General features: G+C 39.4%; 1 protein-coding gene and 1 long non-coding RNA gene across 2 annotated transcripts in view; both read right to left on the bottom strand.

Moving 5' to 3' along the window:
• LOC134649686 (uncharacterized) overlaps positions 1-17,663 on the bottom strand; it is a 272,457-nt gene that overhangs the window by 224,614 nt on the left and 30,180 nt on the right. The gene's annotated exons all lie outside the window — the stretch shown is intronic.
• LOC134649484 (leucine-rich repeat-containing protein 15) lies at positions 2,669-7,184 on the bottom strand. The gene is made up of 2 exons (XM_063504239.1): positions 3,978-7,184; positions 2,669-3,142 (listed from the first exon to the last, which is right to left on the bottom strand). Exon 1 carries the CDS (start codon positions 6,556-6,558, stop codon positions 4,039-4,041), a length of 2,520 nt encoding a protein of 839 aa, XP_063360309.1. The 5' UTR covers positions 6,559-7,184; the 3' UTR covers positions 2,669-3,142; positions 3,978-4,038.

Here is a 17,663-nt window from a genome sequence, read left to right as displayed (position 1 = left end):
CTTATTTTCTCTGTCAATACAAATATTGAAAAATCATTACGTACGCTCACTTCTTTTCTTCTCTCTTTATAAATTCTTAGGGAAAGTATTTCTATTTGGTTCCCTCATCATTTGTTCGGGACGTGGAAGTGACACAATTGGAAACAAACCATAATATGTAATGTCATGACAAGATTGTGAACACTTCACTACTGTCAGTGACACTTTATAGTTCTGAAACATTTGTTCCTCATAATATTTTCACGATATCCTTCTGTTTGGTCGCAGCAAAATAATCGCACCCATTTGGAGGTACAAATTATTTTGTTTGCACTTTCTTTAAAGGTCGACTAAGTAAATACGTGTGTAATTTTGTGTGGGATTTCAGTAGATGGCAATATACTTATGTAATACATTATGAAATAGTTGTATTATATACCTACATATAACACAACTTCTACCTTGAGGTTTCAAAGACAGTAGTGGTATTCGACTAATTTTTTTATCAGTTCGTAACATCGGTGTTATTAAATTTACAATATTACCGGTAAAACGCTACAATTTGCTATTCAAAATACCAACGTTAATTTTTTTTAAGTATATTAGCGATGTAACGAGATGCTAAGTCGAATACCACTTTAGGGCTTAAATAACGAAACACTGTTAAATGCGATTCTATTTATTTCGTAAATCTTTAGCTATCTGTTTGTACATCATAAACTACAACTTTACGTAAAAACATATATCTATATCTACACATGATTGCCTTCAAACTTTAAATATCGAGTTACAACCTTAGTTTCAGAGTGTTAAGTGATGCTGATGAACTATTGCATTAAATTTAATTTATATGAACGATGGTGTGATTGGGATAACGCATTACGGGACTTAATTACGTAAACTTATATTTTTTATCCATACTGACGTCTCGTCTATTTTGTTCTTGGTTGCAGTAAGACCGAGGAAGCGGTTAGGTATGATCGCGTGTTTTCCGACTATCCGCAGTTGATCCGGAGGCTTATTCCGATTGCAATAAATGATTATAAATTTGATCTAGATTTTTTAATGGACAATTTCATAACAATAAACTATAGTATTAGTGAAATTCCAGTGTTTTTTAATCACTTTATCTTAACTGATATATTATAGAAGACATATGGTTTGTTCTGTCCCTAACTGATTTGTTTACTTGATGCTGTTTACCAATCGCAATTTGTTTCTTGATGTTTTCGGCAATTGTGCACTTTTCAATGTAAGAACTACCACACTGTTAATTTATACAATCATAAACCTTAATGCAAAGGTGCACAAGGTGCTTAATTAACAGTATTACTTTTTATTACAGGAATACTTTTGTAGTATCGAATATGTTAAAACGGGTGCTTATCAGACTTCCTGTGATCATGAACGTCGTTATATTCAAAAAGAACACACATAAAATACATAATTCACTCATTAAGTCCCGTTTATTAAAATATAGTACAAATAAGTTACATTTGTTAATTACATAATATTTATTATTCACTATTAAAAACGTATGCACATAAAACACAAAAACAAAAGGTACAAAGACACTAAAACTAACTAAAATATGTTATGTGAATGTTCATAGAATTTTTACGTTTCAAATAACACGCATAAATATTATGGGCCAGCCATACTCTAAGTGTGTTCCGCGGAACCCTAGGGTTCCGCGACACCCCTGCAGGGGTTCCGCAAGAATTTAGAACACTATGCTTTAGTCGCCTCGAAAAATTTTAGGGTAGGGGTTGGAATTGTTACGTGTCTTTTACTTGTTAAAAGTGAACAGTAACCAAATGTTTGTTAGAGAAATTTTATCCTGAATATTAATACTATCGATTAGTATAATAAAATAGGGTGTGTGTGTTTTTTTTTTATTTTAGTTGGTTCGAGTCCCGGGCGAGGCAAGCGAGTTTTAGAAAATCTTTGAATGCAGTTTTGTTTCTTTTTAAAAATAAAGGAATGTCTCCTTTAAGTAAAATGAGCTAGCTCAAGGATTTAAGGTAGTTTCCCTCCAGGGCCCGAGTTAACTTTCCACACTGTATATGTATTTAAGTACACGTGGACCAGTATATTTATGATTAGCTAAAATGGGATAACGTACATAAAGTTACAAATCATAGATTCAAGGATTAGAAATATTATACCGTCAAGTTTTTGAGTAAGTACCTACCTGGCTACCTACTCAACTCGTAATTTACCAAATTATTTTGTAGCACGCTATTGACGAATAACTAGACAATACCAACAAAAACAGAAAAATATCATAAAAAAGTGTAAATTAGTTCGTTAAACTATTAGCGCACTGAATAATGTTTTACCGCCCTCTTGGTACATATTATATATATAGGTTAGATTTTTTTAGGTATTTAGCAGGTCGTACACAAAAATGAGTCATAAATTGTAAATATGACTACGATTTAAGCTTCGGCAATCTTTGTCTAACTATAACTACATACATATAAAATTATCTATGCCCAAGAAAGAGACGTAGGTAACCTCGAATATTTGCGAGAGACCAAGGTTGCCGAAGCGTATAACTTTATAATCAAAACACTGTACGCAATTGCAATTAATTAATTTAAGTAATAGGTACTGATCAAGGAAGTGAAAAACGTATTTTATTCATTTTACATTGGCAATTGAGATTGGTAGTATTGTTCTTAATTAACTTTTGCTATTAATAAATATTTCGACAACAATTTTTGTATAAACACAGGGATCACAAATGTACGATTCCAAACGTTTTGGCACTACATGACCTGACCACGGTATGATCGTTTACAAGATAGCTTATGTTAGGTATTTATTACAATGAAAGGGTTAACAAGGAAGACGAGATCTGCTCTATGTTAATGTTTTATAGCAACATTAATTATTAATACGTATCTCTTAAAAAATATAGGTCATAGGTACACTTACCTATACTCAAACAAACCTTAATGATCACAATGCTACGACTTTACACAAAAATACGTATCTCTATGTCCTAAGTTAGTTAACAAAGGTTATTTACACTTTAGACACAAACAAGTATAAGCATCGCTGCCCATCCAACTTTGTACTTATTCCATAGAAAAATATGTACGTCCGATTATATCACATAACAGCTCCCGTACAGCGTGCAGCCGACCGCTCCGCACTGAAACAAAGAACGCGTTATCTACAGCCTCGCGTCGCGTCGCGTCACTCCCTACGTTATGTACGTAATGCTGAAACAACAACCTATTGTTCCAATTTACATTTCTGTTTGCCGAAATTAAAGCTTAATTATCCGGTTAAATACATATGTATGTTCAGAAAACTAAATGCAGTTTTAAAATAAAATGGAAACAACATTCTGAAAATAAACTAGCAGGAATGCAAGTGATGCAACTCTTCATTAGTTATTGAATAATTCGGCGTGTATTTTTGTTACGACCGACGTTGAATGAACTTTTATGTTTAATTTTTAAAAAATCATCTTTTATTTTTATTATTACTTTATTTTGAATCAAAACATCGCATTTACTGACGCGACTTTACTTCAGTTGAAATCATTACTGAGCTAATACGCTATTATGGTATACCATACATACATTTTTGGAAAATTTTAATCTTTTCATGAATATGTTTCAATTTGGTGTTATATCAAAAATACGCATCGTATTAAAATAGCCTTAACATAATGTGGGAGTGGGACTAGCTCAATTAATGTAAGAAAATAATATGCGAACATGTTAGTTTTTACACGACTGCCCAAAAAAGGAGTGTATTGTTTGATATTGTCTGTCATGAATATTATTGAATTTTTTTTTTACGAAACCCTCAAATCGCCACAAGCGGCAGCGTATTTTCGCCAATCAAACACTCTTTGTAAACAAATACCGATGCAACTGCCCACTGCCCAGCCGCGCAAATGCACAGTAAAACCAAGGTTCGGCAAGCCGAATGTGGCGGTCAAAGGGTAATTGGAATGAACATGTAGATATACTCACACTGGTGCTACGTCAGAAGCGAGTCGTATTCGAAGGGTGTGGGGTCGGCTGCGCGCAGGTGTCACCACAGCACTCCACCTGATATATTCGACACCTCTATTTGGTCCTCAGCCTCCACCTCCACGATTGGCACCCGCCTTCTCCTATATCTCAGGCGAAAACTGATCCAAAGGATCAAAGACATTACTATCAGTACGGACACGGCGACTGTGCCCATGTATTGCGCATAGTTTGTGTGAGGCGACTGATACGGCGAAAACTGTGATTTTTCGTTCGCATCCGCAGTCTGATTGCCGTCTGCGACGGCAAGCCCTATTTCATTATGAGTTACATTTAAAAGGGTCGCCGGGTGAGATTCATTTTTCACTAAGTTCATTTGTAAAAGTTTTTTAGCTTCCACTGGTGTATTCAAGCGCTTACCAGATTTATTATTTTGCTGAATTTCTGGAATGTCATTTTCATTCCCTTTTTTCGAGTCCCGCCATGCTGGAGATAAATTAGGCTCTGTATCTAAAAACCTTTGATCTATATTTAATTGATCGTGTAAAAGTTTGTTTTGCTCCAATATTTTTGACGACTCTCGTGATTTGATGGCCATGGTTTCATTCAAGTAGTCATTATATGGGAATTTTAACGTATTTTTCATCTTAAGCGCATCTTTCTTTTCACTAGAGATGGAACTATTAGCATATTTCGTATATTTGGCAATAGTTTTGTTCAATTTCGACTCGTAGTCGTAGCTAACAGAATTATGTTTAATCTTGTCACGTTTGCTATAGTCGTAACTTTTCTCTGTTTTATTATTGAGATACCCATAGTACCTCAACAATTTATTTATCATTTCAGTGCTATATAAATTCACCGGCGGTAAGCTTTCGCTTATGGTGAACGTTTCCGGAAAAGTACAGTTGTATTTGATTATATCCTCTTTGGCTTCTGAAGTAGAGTAATAACAGCTTTCGCCGTTTGATGTGGACTGGTTCCAATTCATCCAGTCTTTTAGCCACATTTTGGCGCTACAATTAAGGCTATTGCCGTGTAATCTCAAAGTTTTTAACTGACTAAGATAGAAAAGCAAGTCGTTTCTTATTTCCGATAGATTATTCATTCTTAAGTCGAGGTATTGCAGATGTGAGAAGGCGGCCAGCGCGGCGGAGTCGGCGAGCAGCTGGCGCGCGAGGCCGGGGCTAGCCTGCAGGTGCAGCATCTGCACGCTCTCCGGGGCCGGCACGGGGAACGAGCCGTCCTGCGCCGGCACTGACACGTTCAGGTAGCACAGTCTTAAGTCGCGAAGGGACAGAGGTCCGTCAAAAGTATTCGACGATAAAACTTGTATCGGATTATTTGACAAATCCAGCATTTCGAGAGACAACAAATCGTCGAATACATGGTCTTCAATGTATCGTATTTGATTGTTTTTTAATAACAATATTCTCAAATTTGGTAAGTTTCTGAAGTCGTGTCGAGATAAGTTCTTCACAAGATTATCATTAACGGATAAATATTTCAGCTCATCAGGTAGAGATTTAGGTATGGTTGTTAAAATGTTCTTATTAATGTTTAGTAATAAGAGCATTTCTAATCTGCCCAAAGAGTCATCCTCAACCGAAACAATTTTGTTATCAGAGAAGTCGAGAGACTGCAATAACGGGTAGCTGTCGAGATCGCCGCACCTGACGGATGATATCTGGTTGCCGACGAGCGACAGGAAGCGCACAGAGTGGGTGAAGGCCTCGGGCACCTGGTAGAGGCCGGTGCGCGACGCATCGATTTGCTGCAGCCGCCGCCCCGTGCCGACCAGCAGCTGCCGGTCTAGTTGCGTGATTCCTAAATGAGGATTGTCAGTTAGCAGCAGCCGCGCGAGGTTGGGCAACAACTGCAACGCGCCAGGCTCCATCTTCTTCAGATTGTTATGCGACACGTCCAAGTGTTGCAACAACCAATTGTTGAAGTAGTTCTCGTGGATAAACTCGATGTTGTTTCTACTTAAATTTAGATGCTGAAGGTTTTTAAGCGGCGTAAAAACGTTCGCTAAGATCGTTAGGTTGTTTTCCGATAAATCCAGCAATTCTAATTTTGATAGTCCATTAAAACTTCCCGGAAATATGTTAATTATTTCATTTCTACTTAAAATTAGTTTCTGGAGAGACGAAAAATTATTAACGAGGCCTTTTGTAATGGATTTCAGTCTATTATCAGATAAGTCTATCTGTCGTAAGTTTCGGTTGTTGACGTTGATCGCTATTTTGGAAAGGTTGTTGTTTGTGATAACTAGCGAATAGGTGTCGAGTGCCGGCGATGCGAGGTCGGCGCTGCCACACGCGCTGCAATAGCGGACCATCACTTCTGATAGCGTTTTGTTTGCGAACTCCTGCCTCCATGTTTGCTCTTCGTCGTCGCAACACACCGACACGTGATACACGTTCTGATTTTCTTTCAATGTTACATTGTAGGAACATTTTAGAGATAATGTTAAATTGTTATGGCACGTACATTTTTCTGGACATGTCGATGCTAGATTGCTAACTTGCCAAAATGATAAAAATACAAAAAGTAAATATTTTATTGGAGTTAGACTCATTGTCTTCTGCTTGGCTGAGTCTATGCTGGATTAAAAACCAGGATCGGTTGAGTTAACGGAGATATACAATCGTGGTTCACAACAGCACTGATGTCATGTGTTCTACTTGTTTGAATCATGTTGTTTTCACTCCGGCACAGACACTTCAAGTAGGCGCGTTTGGTGCTCGGAAGCTCTCAGTCATGCTCGCGCTCACCTGGCGGAACAAGGATCTCGGTCGTGAGTCGCGCGAGGGGCGAACGCTCGCGGGAAGCGTCGCGGGCGAGTGTTGTCGTATCGCGCAAGGCGGAGCGGACGGCCAACGACACAGCGGGCGCCGACGGGTCTGCCCGCGAACTGCGAGAGCAAGGGCGAGAGCCCCGGCGCCGGCGCCCTGCCGCCGCCGTAATATCCCTCACAACCTCATTTTTATATAGTCGACTGACTTCCACACCGCCACTATTTATGTCATACTCGGCGCTCCCTAATACGTTATTTTGAGGGGGCAAGTATTTGTAAATGTACGTTATATTTTTCGGTCGTTCTAACTGAGATTGCTCCCAGTTGGGCTGTCTCAGAGGAGAACATGATCTAGACAGATATTTATTACGGCTGAATAGTTTATGGCAACTTTTATTCAGAGCAACTTTCCACTTATTCCAAAAGTTTCTGTTGATATACTTTTCCACGATATTATTCCATTTAAATATAAATTATGCGTATATTTTGCTTTTGCCTAGTTACCTACATTCCTAACTAATAAAATATTTAGGTAAGTATGTCTTCTGTGTAATTTTTTCCACCGTAAAATAAGGTTTGAAATAGTGTTTTTGTTGTACATCGCAACAAAGCCACTGCTTTATTTTCTCGTAGAAAATGGATAGCAGTTTTCTTTATTTGCACGAGTAGGAAAACCGATTATACCGAGGTTGGTGGCAGTACAAAGCCGTAATACCTTTATTGTGGATGTTCTCTTTAACTTACAAAAAGTCTCCAAGTGCGAAGTAAAAGAAAGGCACCTGTTTATTCAACCCTTTATGCTGCTTCGAACATCTTTACTGGAACGTTCGACTGGCATTTTCATGAATTGTTCCCACAAGGCTCTCCGAAGGGTCTCTTTATTGCGCTCCTTAATTTGGGTTATTTGAACTTTTCTTGTCCTCTCCTGAATGTTTTGGGGGCGCATCGTCTTTCAGGCGGCCAGCGTTTGTTGTGGAACCTAATACGTCCGACAGTATAGATTCCATCACCATTACCTCGGGTTTGTTGAACTTCTGGCTATTTCGTAAAGTATAACGAGCTATTTAGCTATTTTATTTTTGAGGTATAATGCTGCATCGTCTTATGCTAGCTTTGAGATATGACTAATGGGCGAATCTGCATCTAAGTGTATAAGTATAACGTATAACTTTAAATTTAAAGAACCTAATTATGACAGCGTCATCTGTTGAGTTAAAGATTTTATCTACACCAAAGCAATAGCTTCTCACTGATCTCACTCACCCATACAATTAACCTTCTCCGTTCCTAAGGGAGTAAAAATAGTAGAAGCGACTTAAAAAAAAGTAAGGGTTGGTTACAACCCTTAACCTATATAACTAACTAAACGATGCCTTTGGAATACATAAATAAATTGTACGTACGTTTTCCCATTTTAGTAATTTCCCAAGTGTAAAGTGATAATATAAGGCGCTTTTAAAAAACCTACATTTATAGATAGTAATAAATTATTTCCATTGAACACATAGTAGGATAAAGTTCTGTATTTCAAAGTTAAACATTTTATTTTAATGCTTATTTCGTAGTGTGACGACGAACGCCGCTTGGCTTGGTTTACGCGGATGCACTCGCTCAAACAACTCATTTATAAATGACATACTGAAACTTTCCCCGGAAATTAAGCCATTTATTGTTGAAAACTGGCACGAAATTCAATATAGATACAATACGTACCTACTTTTAGATGCCTTGTAATGTAATGTTGTAATGTAAAATGCCTATATTTTTTTAGTTTCCGATTACATTTTACCAAGACAAATAAATGTAGATTTTAGACTAGTCAGCAGCAAAGTGCGCCTCCATTGAGCGAATACATTTATAAAAGTGACCCAGAGCTTAGAGGCCGAGAGATAAATCATAGTGAGGAAATAGCGGGTTTTCTCATAGGCGCGCAACCGGACAGAAAAGGTAAACCCGAGGCTTTGCGGGAGTAACGACGTGTACTAAAATAACGAAAGATCTCAGACAAACCATGAATGACCTCAAGATGACGGCAGATAGCGTATAAAAGTAAGGAAATTGTTCTCGGAGTCGAGCGCATTCATTACCTCGAGGCCTTACCTGAGGCAATTACCTGGCCCAACTATCCGCTAGCCATGTTTGTTACGCTAGGATAAAGACTATGAAAGAAGGATTAATGCATGTTATCTACCGTATTTATGTGAACTCTCTTACTTCAACTATCGAAATTGCTGGTCGTCGTTACCTACTCGGGAGCACTTGCGTGGGATCGTAGTTAGTTGCGTTAAAGAAATACGTTGACTAGGTTTGTATACCTTACTTATTTGAATTTACTGTTTTAATGTTTTTGCATTAAGTTTTTTTTTTTTAATTTTCAATCAGTATGGGAACAAATGTATGTATACCTAAGCATACAAGTATCATAGAATAAGTTTATAAAACAATCTTCCTCTCGAGACCCAAGCAGAGGCACCCGCTGCGAGGCGGAGTTAAACGGTCCATTACTATCGCTAGATAGAAGCGATTAAGTAACAAAATAAACGCGGCACAAACCGAAGCATTAGGCCATTAGCGACGGGTACAGTAAACTGTTCCGGGAACTAAAAGTAAGGCTACGGGGGAACGAAATCGCTATCATTAGGGTAACGAGCCAGGCCGCTGCGTCAGCCTGGGTCCGAGCAACTCTTTAGTTGCAAGACCTAATGAACCGGCATCCTCTTGGCAGCCTGCCTGCCTTGGACTACCATTGATTGCTGTTGCCTTGTTACCTTTTTCGCTAGAATTAAAAGCTAATTGTTTGACCGGTACAAATGAATTGCATTCGCCGGCGCGCCTTGCGAGCAATTAGAAGTCATTTCAACCGTCCTTGAGGCAAGAGGTTACTCGAGCTTATTACGCTCCCAGCTTTATTTTTCTGGACCGACTTAACTTTATATGGTTGCTCGAAGTTTGGTCATGAATTTGAAACTGATTTTGTTTGTAAGTTTTCAACAAAACCTTGCTTTTCTCTCTGTAGGACGATACTTAAATGGAAAAATACTTTTCGTTCGAGCTAGACGGAGTTCTTAGAAACTCACAAAACTATATGACCAATAACTTTACCGATGTTCCATTTAAAAGAAACATTATCACAAATAGTTAAAACTAAAATGGTAGGTAAATAGAGGGATGCAAAGTTAATTAGCTGCTGTGAATCTGTGTATACAACTAAATCTGTTTAGCCATTGTTAATCGTTCTGTCCGGCGGAGACTAACGGGTGAGCTGTGGGAACTGCGAGCCGTAATAAGGGTCGTGGCGTAAAACTTTATTACACGCTCCACCTCGGCCCATGAGGCGGATGCGAAATGACGGCCATTCTCATTAACCTCGCCGCCTCGCTGTATCAACGCTGGTTACACTTTTTCTCTCGTAAATAATAACAGCGGCACATTATTGCCGTACTATTGCCTGGAATAACGCGCTGGGTTGAGCATACGGATTTAATGTGTGCCGTACGTCCGCAGTTACTACGTAACGTGCCTTTCCGCATTATGTCCTACCTGTTTGGCTGTGTTTTGATGCTTTGATGCTGAACATTGGCCATCATTATTTGTTTTTTGCTTATTGTTGTTTCATTTGGGTAGGTTAGATGTTGTTATAAATAGCATAATTAAAATTAAATAAATACTGGTTTATAACTGAGAAATAAAACGTATGATTACTTTTTGAACTAAGTATCATTACTACTTATACTACTTTTCCAATTAACAAAATACATTGTTTGTTTAATGTGCTTGGTGTGTGTTGAAAGTGTTAAAATGGGCACATTTTTGCGGCAGAACGGCAGTTTTTGACTAGTTTTGTAAATACAAAATATCCTCATTGTAATAATAGAGCGCTCTGTACAAGTTTAGACCGCAACATAACAAGTAGTAATCATCGTTTCGAGCTTCCCCGGCCACAAACCGACGTTTGGGATAGAAGCAAGCCCAACTCAACGCGAGAGGCGGTCACTACAATTCCAAGGTCGAGCTTTAATCAATCTCACTGCTGCGGCTCAGAATGCACAGTAGGTCCGTCTTGAAATATGAGAGCTTGCCCCAGGGAACTAATGTTTTATATTCTGTCGTTGTATTGACAGTCATGACTTATTGCCCGACAGATTGCGAGGCTCGTCTCCAACTAGCACTGCGCAAACATTATTCTGCGGACCTTTTTCCGACGGGCATCGGTATGCCTTTCGTGTAGGGGAGAAAATTCTATAAAAAGGCTTTGTTTGTAAATTTTCGGTTTCACCAGACTGTAAATCATGTATCGTGTGTGCTGCGAGATAAAAATGAGAGCCACGTTTTGTTGGTAACTTTTAAGCGAAGTGACTTCAATTCATTGCAATACCTACTGAATATTTTGTAATTATCCTATGTTATTTATAGTCAGGTGCTATTAGGTAAAACAGAATATAAAAAAAAATTATACTGCAAATGGATCACAAGGGAAATATTATACGTCAAGGTAAATTACCAGCGGCTCGCAAATTTTAACCATTAAAGAGGAAGAACCGCTAAGCAACTGCCATGCCCAACATTTTAGAGTCTTTTGAAACCAAAGTGTATAACAATTGATTATAGTGCAAGTGTATATTAAATTTTAATTAACTTTCTGTAATATGCTAAACAGACAAAACGACCTTGTTGGACAGGTAAGCTAAATTCTTGCGGTAAAGAAGTTTAAAAAACGGCAATAAAACTACAAAGTATGCACCTATTGACTAACAAAGTAATCCGCATAGATTGACACTGTTTCAACCGTATTACGTAAAACATTATCCGTGCCCGGCCCGTAATGTAATTTAATCACTTTTAAACCTCTCAACGCGGCTAACTCAATTTACCGAGCGTTGCAGGAAAACACGCTGGGGCCATATAGTAAAAATGCACGTGACATCTCTTCAAAGTTTTCATTATTAAGAGCACTATTAAAGGCGCCGTAAAAACGCCACAGCACTTTCTTTCTCTATATTTTTTACGGCTCTGGATACCACCTACATCATAAAAAGTGAAATATTGTGTCTCCGCGCGGATGCCGCGTCCCTTTATGAGATTAGATTGAACTGAAATCCGATAGAAACGTGAACGTTTCATATCACGCGACGTAGGTACCTATTTGATCCGTATAAAATAGAGCCTTAAAGTAACATTTGGATGTCTACTGCAACTGCAATACTGTTGCGATATTATTGCTGCGGCTCGATCGTCCGAGATAGTACTTAAGTTTAGTAGCAAATGTATGAACAGAACTGATACTAAAAAACTGGCCAAGTGCGAGTCGGACTCGCGCACGGAGGGTTCCGCACCATCAACAAAAAATAGAGCAAAACAAGCAAAAAAACGGTCACCCATCCAAGTACTGACCCCGCCCGACGTTGCTTAACTTCTGTCAAAAATCACGTTTGTTGTATGGGAGCCCCACTTAAATCTTCATTTTATTCTGTTTTTAGTATTTGTTGTTATAGCGGCAACAGAAATACGTCATCTGTGAAAATTTCAACTGTCTAGCTATCACGGTTCGTGAGATACAGCCTGGTGACAGACGGACGGACGGACGGACGGACGGACGGACAGCGGAGTCTTAGTAATAGGGTCCCGTTTTTACCCTTTGGGTACGGAACCCTAAAAACTAATCAATATGTAAATAGCCCAATATGAAATGGAGTTAACTAGAATACCGGTGTCTTTGAGAACGTTACTTGATTTAAGCTCAGGAATGTACCCTTTATTCAATTGACGGGAAAAAAACACGATTTATAAACTAAAATAGGTAGGTACCTACATATATATTAATAACTAGCTGTGCCCGCGGCTCCGCCCGCGTGGAATTCGGTCTGTGTCAGTAAGCTAATTGATCTCTAATTTCTCTTTCTCTCCCCTGGAGGCGGAACTTGAAGTAAAGTTGACAGATGGATACGATTAGCGGACTGAAGTCCAGATAAAATATTTTACAATTAGGTAGGTACCACTAAACAAAACTACACTCCAAAACCAATAGTTTTTTTCGCCCTTATTCCAATATTAGACGTGATTTAAATGACACAGAGTAGTAGGTGTATAACGGACAATACAGTACTACTTTTGTATTTTTACGTCCTTGACTGTACCTATCCAAATCATGTCCATGGCAAATATCATCCAATTCTGTCCTCCAGTCAAATCATTCTGAGCATGATAAATTAAGAATTATACACATAGAAATCCATACTTCCTAACAAACTTTCGAATTTAGGTCTAATATTATATTAGTTAGAAGTAAGATTAGAGGAAAGGAGAATATTATAGATATCAAATATCTACATATATGAATGTACCGGGGATTACTTTTAACAGTGTAAAAAAATGTTGAATTATAACTTTTTAATTTAAGTGTTATTTATTAAATAACACTTAAATTAAAAAAAATTGGCCTAAGTCGTAGTCGCTTGGTAGGGTGCCCAGAATGCCATCTTTATTAAAGTACGGCGTAACCCTTAAAATCGTATTAAAAACGCGAGCGTAGCGAGCGCGAAATTTTTTTGATAGAAAAAAAATTGAGAGATGCTATGTCAGGGACACAGCCGCAATGGTTTACGTGAAACGTTGGTGTGGATATCTAAATAATGCAAAAGCCGAAGGCCGAGCTCCATGTAGGGCCGAAGGCCCGAAGCGTCCAGGCTGTCAGTGCTTAAGCACAGAACAATAGTATAAGTGTCTAAATACGAAGGCCGAAGGCCGAGCTTCGTGTAGGGTCGAAGGCCCGATGCGTCCAGGATGTCAGTGCTTAATCACAGAACAATGGTATCAGTGTCTAAATGCGAAGGCCGAAGGCCGAGCTCCGCGTAGGGCCGAAGGCTCGAAGCGTCCAGGATGTCAATGCTTAAGTCGTAGTAGTAGTCGCTCAGTAGGGTGCCCATCAGAATGCCACCTTTATCAAATGAGGCTTAACCTTTAAAATCGTATTAAAAACGCGAGCGAAGCGAGCGCGAATTTTTTTTTGATAGAAAATTTCTTTTTGAAAGAAAGAAGAGAGGCTATGTCAGGGATATAGCCGCAGTGGTTTACGTGAAATTTTGGTGTGGATATCTGGAAGGCCGAGTTCCATGTAGGGCCGAAGGCCCGAAGCGTCCAGGATGTCAGTGCTTAATCACAGAACAATGGCATCAGTGTCTAAATGCGAAAGCCGTAGGCCCGAAGCGTCCAGGATGTCAGTGCTTAAACACAGAACAATAGTATAAGTGTCTAAATTCGAAGGCCGAAGGCCGAGCTTCATGTAGAGTCGAAGGCCCGAAGCGTCCAGAATGTCAATGCTTAAGTCGTAGTAGTAGTCACTCGGTAGGGTGCCCAGAATGCCACCTTTATCAAAGTAGGCTTAACCTTAAAAGTTAAAAACGCGAGCGTAGCGAGCGCGAATTTTTTTGATAGAAAAAATTGAGAGAGGCTATTATGTCAGGGACACAGCCGCAATGGTTGAATTTTGGTGTGGATATCTAATGCGAAAGCCGAAGGCCGAGCTCCGCGTAGGGCCGAAGGCCCGAAGCGTCCTGGATGTCAGTGCTTAATTACAGAACAATAGTATAAGTGTCTAAGTGCGAAGGCCGAAGGCCGAGCTCCGCGTAGGGTGGAAGGCCCGAAGCGTCCAGGTTGTCAGTGCTTAAACACAGAACAATAGTATTAATGTAGGTTAATGTGTGTGCTGGGAGTCCTGAAGCACTCAATGAGTTTAGGAACTCCAGAGGGTCTGTTGTGGCGTTGCCTTCATCCAAGACAGTGTTAATGGATTTAGGTATATACTGCCTGTTCACTTTTGTTTTCTGCCAATATCCGCGCATGTGTAGGTAAGTATAGACGTACGACTCTCTCCAGTACCCGCTGATACACCACAGTACTTACCGTCGAGCACGTCTGTCGTGCGAATCCGCTGAGCGGTCAACCGTTCTTCGCACTGCGTGAACGTCTCCGATTCTTCCTCAGATTCCTGAGACCGTGCTACCTTGTAACCTCAATACGTTGCGAGAATTTCGCGAGAAAATTGTTTTTTTTCGGAAAGGTATGGTGACGCGTTTAAAATGCAAGTCCCAAATTGTTTGACACTTACAAAGACATAATACCTATTTAAAATTTAAAAACTTTCGCGTTTTGAACACATATTAACTCACATTTATATATAGACGGGCCTATCTCGAAATGTATTTTATTACCGTTATTTACCGACGTTTCGACACAGGTTTCACTGGTCGTGGTCGCGGCTAACTGATGTCCCAACAAAATGTCAAAACAGAGATTTGTGCAACTACCCGACGAAAAGTGTATGAAAAAGTTTGGGGTAGACATCATATTTTCAAACCACCCACTTCACATAATGTTAATTATTGTCAATGGACCTGCGATAGACCCGTCTATAAATGTGATTTAATATGTATTTGAAAAGACGTTTGACATTAACTAAGAAAATTTTTGTTTTTTTTACAAAGTACATACACAAAAAAAAAGTTTGCACCACTTTCTTAAGTTAGCGCCATAAGATTCAGGTGCAAACATAACTTAATTGAGTGTAGTGGCCACCCCCCCCTTTTAGGGGTTGAATTTTTCTAGCCTAAAATAGGGCCAGGGATTTTCTTGACAGATTAGTAAAGTTTGCATCAAAATCCGTTCAGCCGTTTTCACGTGATGCGCGGTCAAATAAACAGATAAACAGACAAACAGATAAACAGATAAACAGACAAACAGACAAAAATTCTAAAAACTGTTGGAACGTGTTCTGTTATCGATTCTAAGTATCCCCAACCAACTTTTTTTCGAATATCTTCCATGTACAGACTTTCGACCCTCTTCAGCTTTATTATATGTATAGATATAGATGTATACTAGTCCTTTTATTGTCTTTAAATGTCCACCAAGCGATTATTGTAACAAAACAGGCTATTTTCCGATTAAACACAAAGAGGTTTATTCAGACAAAAAAATAGTTTTTCCGCGAGAAAACTTGACATTTTTTTTACATCTATTCAAACATCAAACATCAAACATCAACATTTATTCAGCAAATAGGCCACAAGGGCACTTTTACACGTCAACATGGAATTTACATACAGCAAAAAAAAAAAAAAAAAAACACATCTACAATTATAAAATACAACTTTCTAAGCCGCAAATATAAAATCAAACTAAAGTATTACATAGAGATGTATAAAGTCTCTAAATGTCGAATTACAAAAAAAAAACGCTATAACAATAGTATTGAAAAAAAAAAGAACACAAAGATATTGTTCTCGTCAATACCGTAAACCATTGATTGCGACTTGTATAAAAAAGCTGTCACTAAAAAAACTGGGATGCTATAAAAAGAAATATTTTTATGCAAACTTTATATGTAAAGCCTTTGCAGGCACTTTTAACGAATTAAGATAAGGATACGCTGAGCAACTAATGGGGCGAAAACCGGGACTATCGCGACTGTGCCGGTTAAATCCCTTCGCGCGAACAAAGAACTAGGACGCCAAAAAACTTGTACCTTCCCAAGTAGATATATTTGGTTGGTGTAAAAAATGTGGATTCCACCAAACGACTAACTTCCATAATAATTTAGTGGGTCATAAATTAATACCGAAAAGTTTTAGCCGTTTAAATAAAATCTTATTTTATTTTCATTGAGATTGGTTTATATGGTATAGTGACGTTCTAAATATATGTATAACTAGCTGTGCCCGCGGCTCCGCCCGCGTGGAATTCGGTCTGTGTCAGTAAGCTAATTCATCCCTAATTTCTCTTTCTCTCCCCTGGAGGCGGAACTTGAAGTAAAGTTGACAGATGGATACGATTAGCGGGCTGAAGTCCAGATAAAATATTTTACAATTAGGTAGGTACCACTAAACAAAATTACACTCACTCAAACCCAATAGTTTTTTTCACCCTTCCCCAGCTTCGCCCAGGCTGTAAGTACCTAATCACAGAACAATAGTATAAGTGTCTAAGTGCGAAGGCCGAAGGCCGAGCTCCACGTAGGGCCGCAGGCCCGAAGCGTCCAGGCGGTCAGTGCTTAAACACAGAACATGAACAGTATAAGTGTCTAAATGCGAAGGCCGAAGGCCGAGCTTCGTGCAGGTTCAAAGGCCCGAAGCGTCCAGGATGTCAGTGCTTAAACACAGAACAATAGTATAAGTGTCTAAATGCGAAGGCCGAAGGCTGAGCATCGTGTAGGGTCGAAGGCCCGAAGCGTCCAGGATGTCAATGCTGAATCACAGAACAATGGTATGTGTTTAAATGCGAAGGCCGAAGGCCGAGCTCCGCGTAGGGCCGAAGGCCCGAAGCGTCCAGGATGTCAGTGCTTAAGTCGTAATAGTAGTCGCTCGGTAGGGGCAGAGTTTACGTGAAATTTTGGTGTGGATATCTAATGCGAAAGCCGAAGGCCGAGCTCCATGTAGGGCCGAAGGCCCGAAGCGTCCAGGATGTCAGTGCTTAAACATAGAACAATAGTATAAGTGTCTTAATGCGAAGGCCGAAGGCCGAGCTTCGTGTAGGGTCCAAGGCCCGAAGCGTCCAGGATGTCAATGCTTAATCACAGAACAATGGTATAAGTGTCTGATTGCGAAGGCCGAAGGCCGAGCTCCGCGTAGGGCCGAAGGCCCGAAGCGTCCAGGATGTCAGTGCTTAAGTCGTAGTAGTAGTCGCTCGGTAGGGTGCCCAGAATACCACCTTTATCAAAGTAGGCTTAGCTTTAAAAGTGAAAAACGCGAGCGTAGCGAGCGCGAATTTTTTTTTAATAGAAAAAAATTGAGAGAGGCTATGTCAGGGGCACAGCCGCAATGGTTTACGTGAAATTTTGGTGTGGATATCTAATGCGAAAGCCGAAGGCCGAGCTCCAGGTAGGGCCGAAGGCC

Source organism: Cydia amplana, chromosome 7 (assembly GCF_948474715.1).
Source record: "Cydia amplana chromosome 7, ilCydAmpl1.1, whole genome shotgun sequence".
Lineage (NCBI taxonomy): Eukaryota > Metazoa > Arthropoda > Insecta > Lepidoptera > Tortricidae > Cydia > Cydia amplana.
The sequence above is the reverse complement of the archived record's forward strand: the minus strand, read 5'-3'. Positions and strand labels throughout refer to the sequence as shown.

Coding starts and splice junctions, on each gene's coding strand:
- LOC134649484 (XM_063504239.1), bottom strand. CDS start 6,558: ATGAGTCTAACTCCAATAAAATATTTACTTTTTGTATTTTTATCATTT.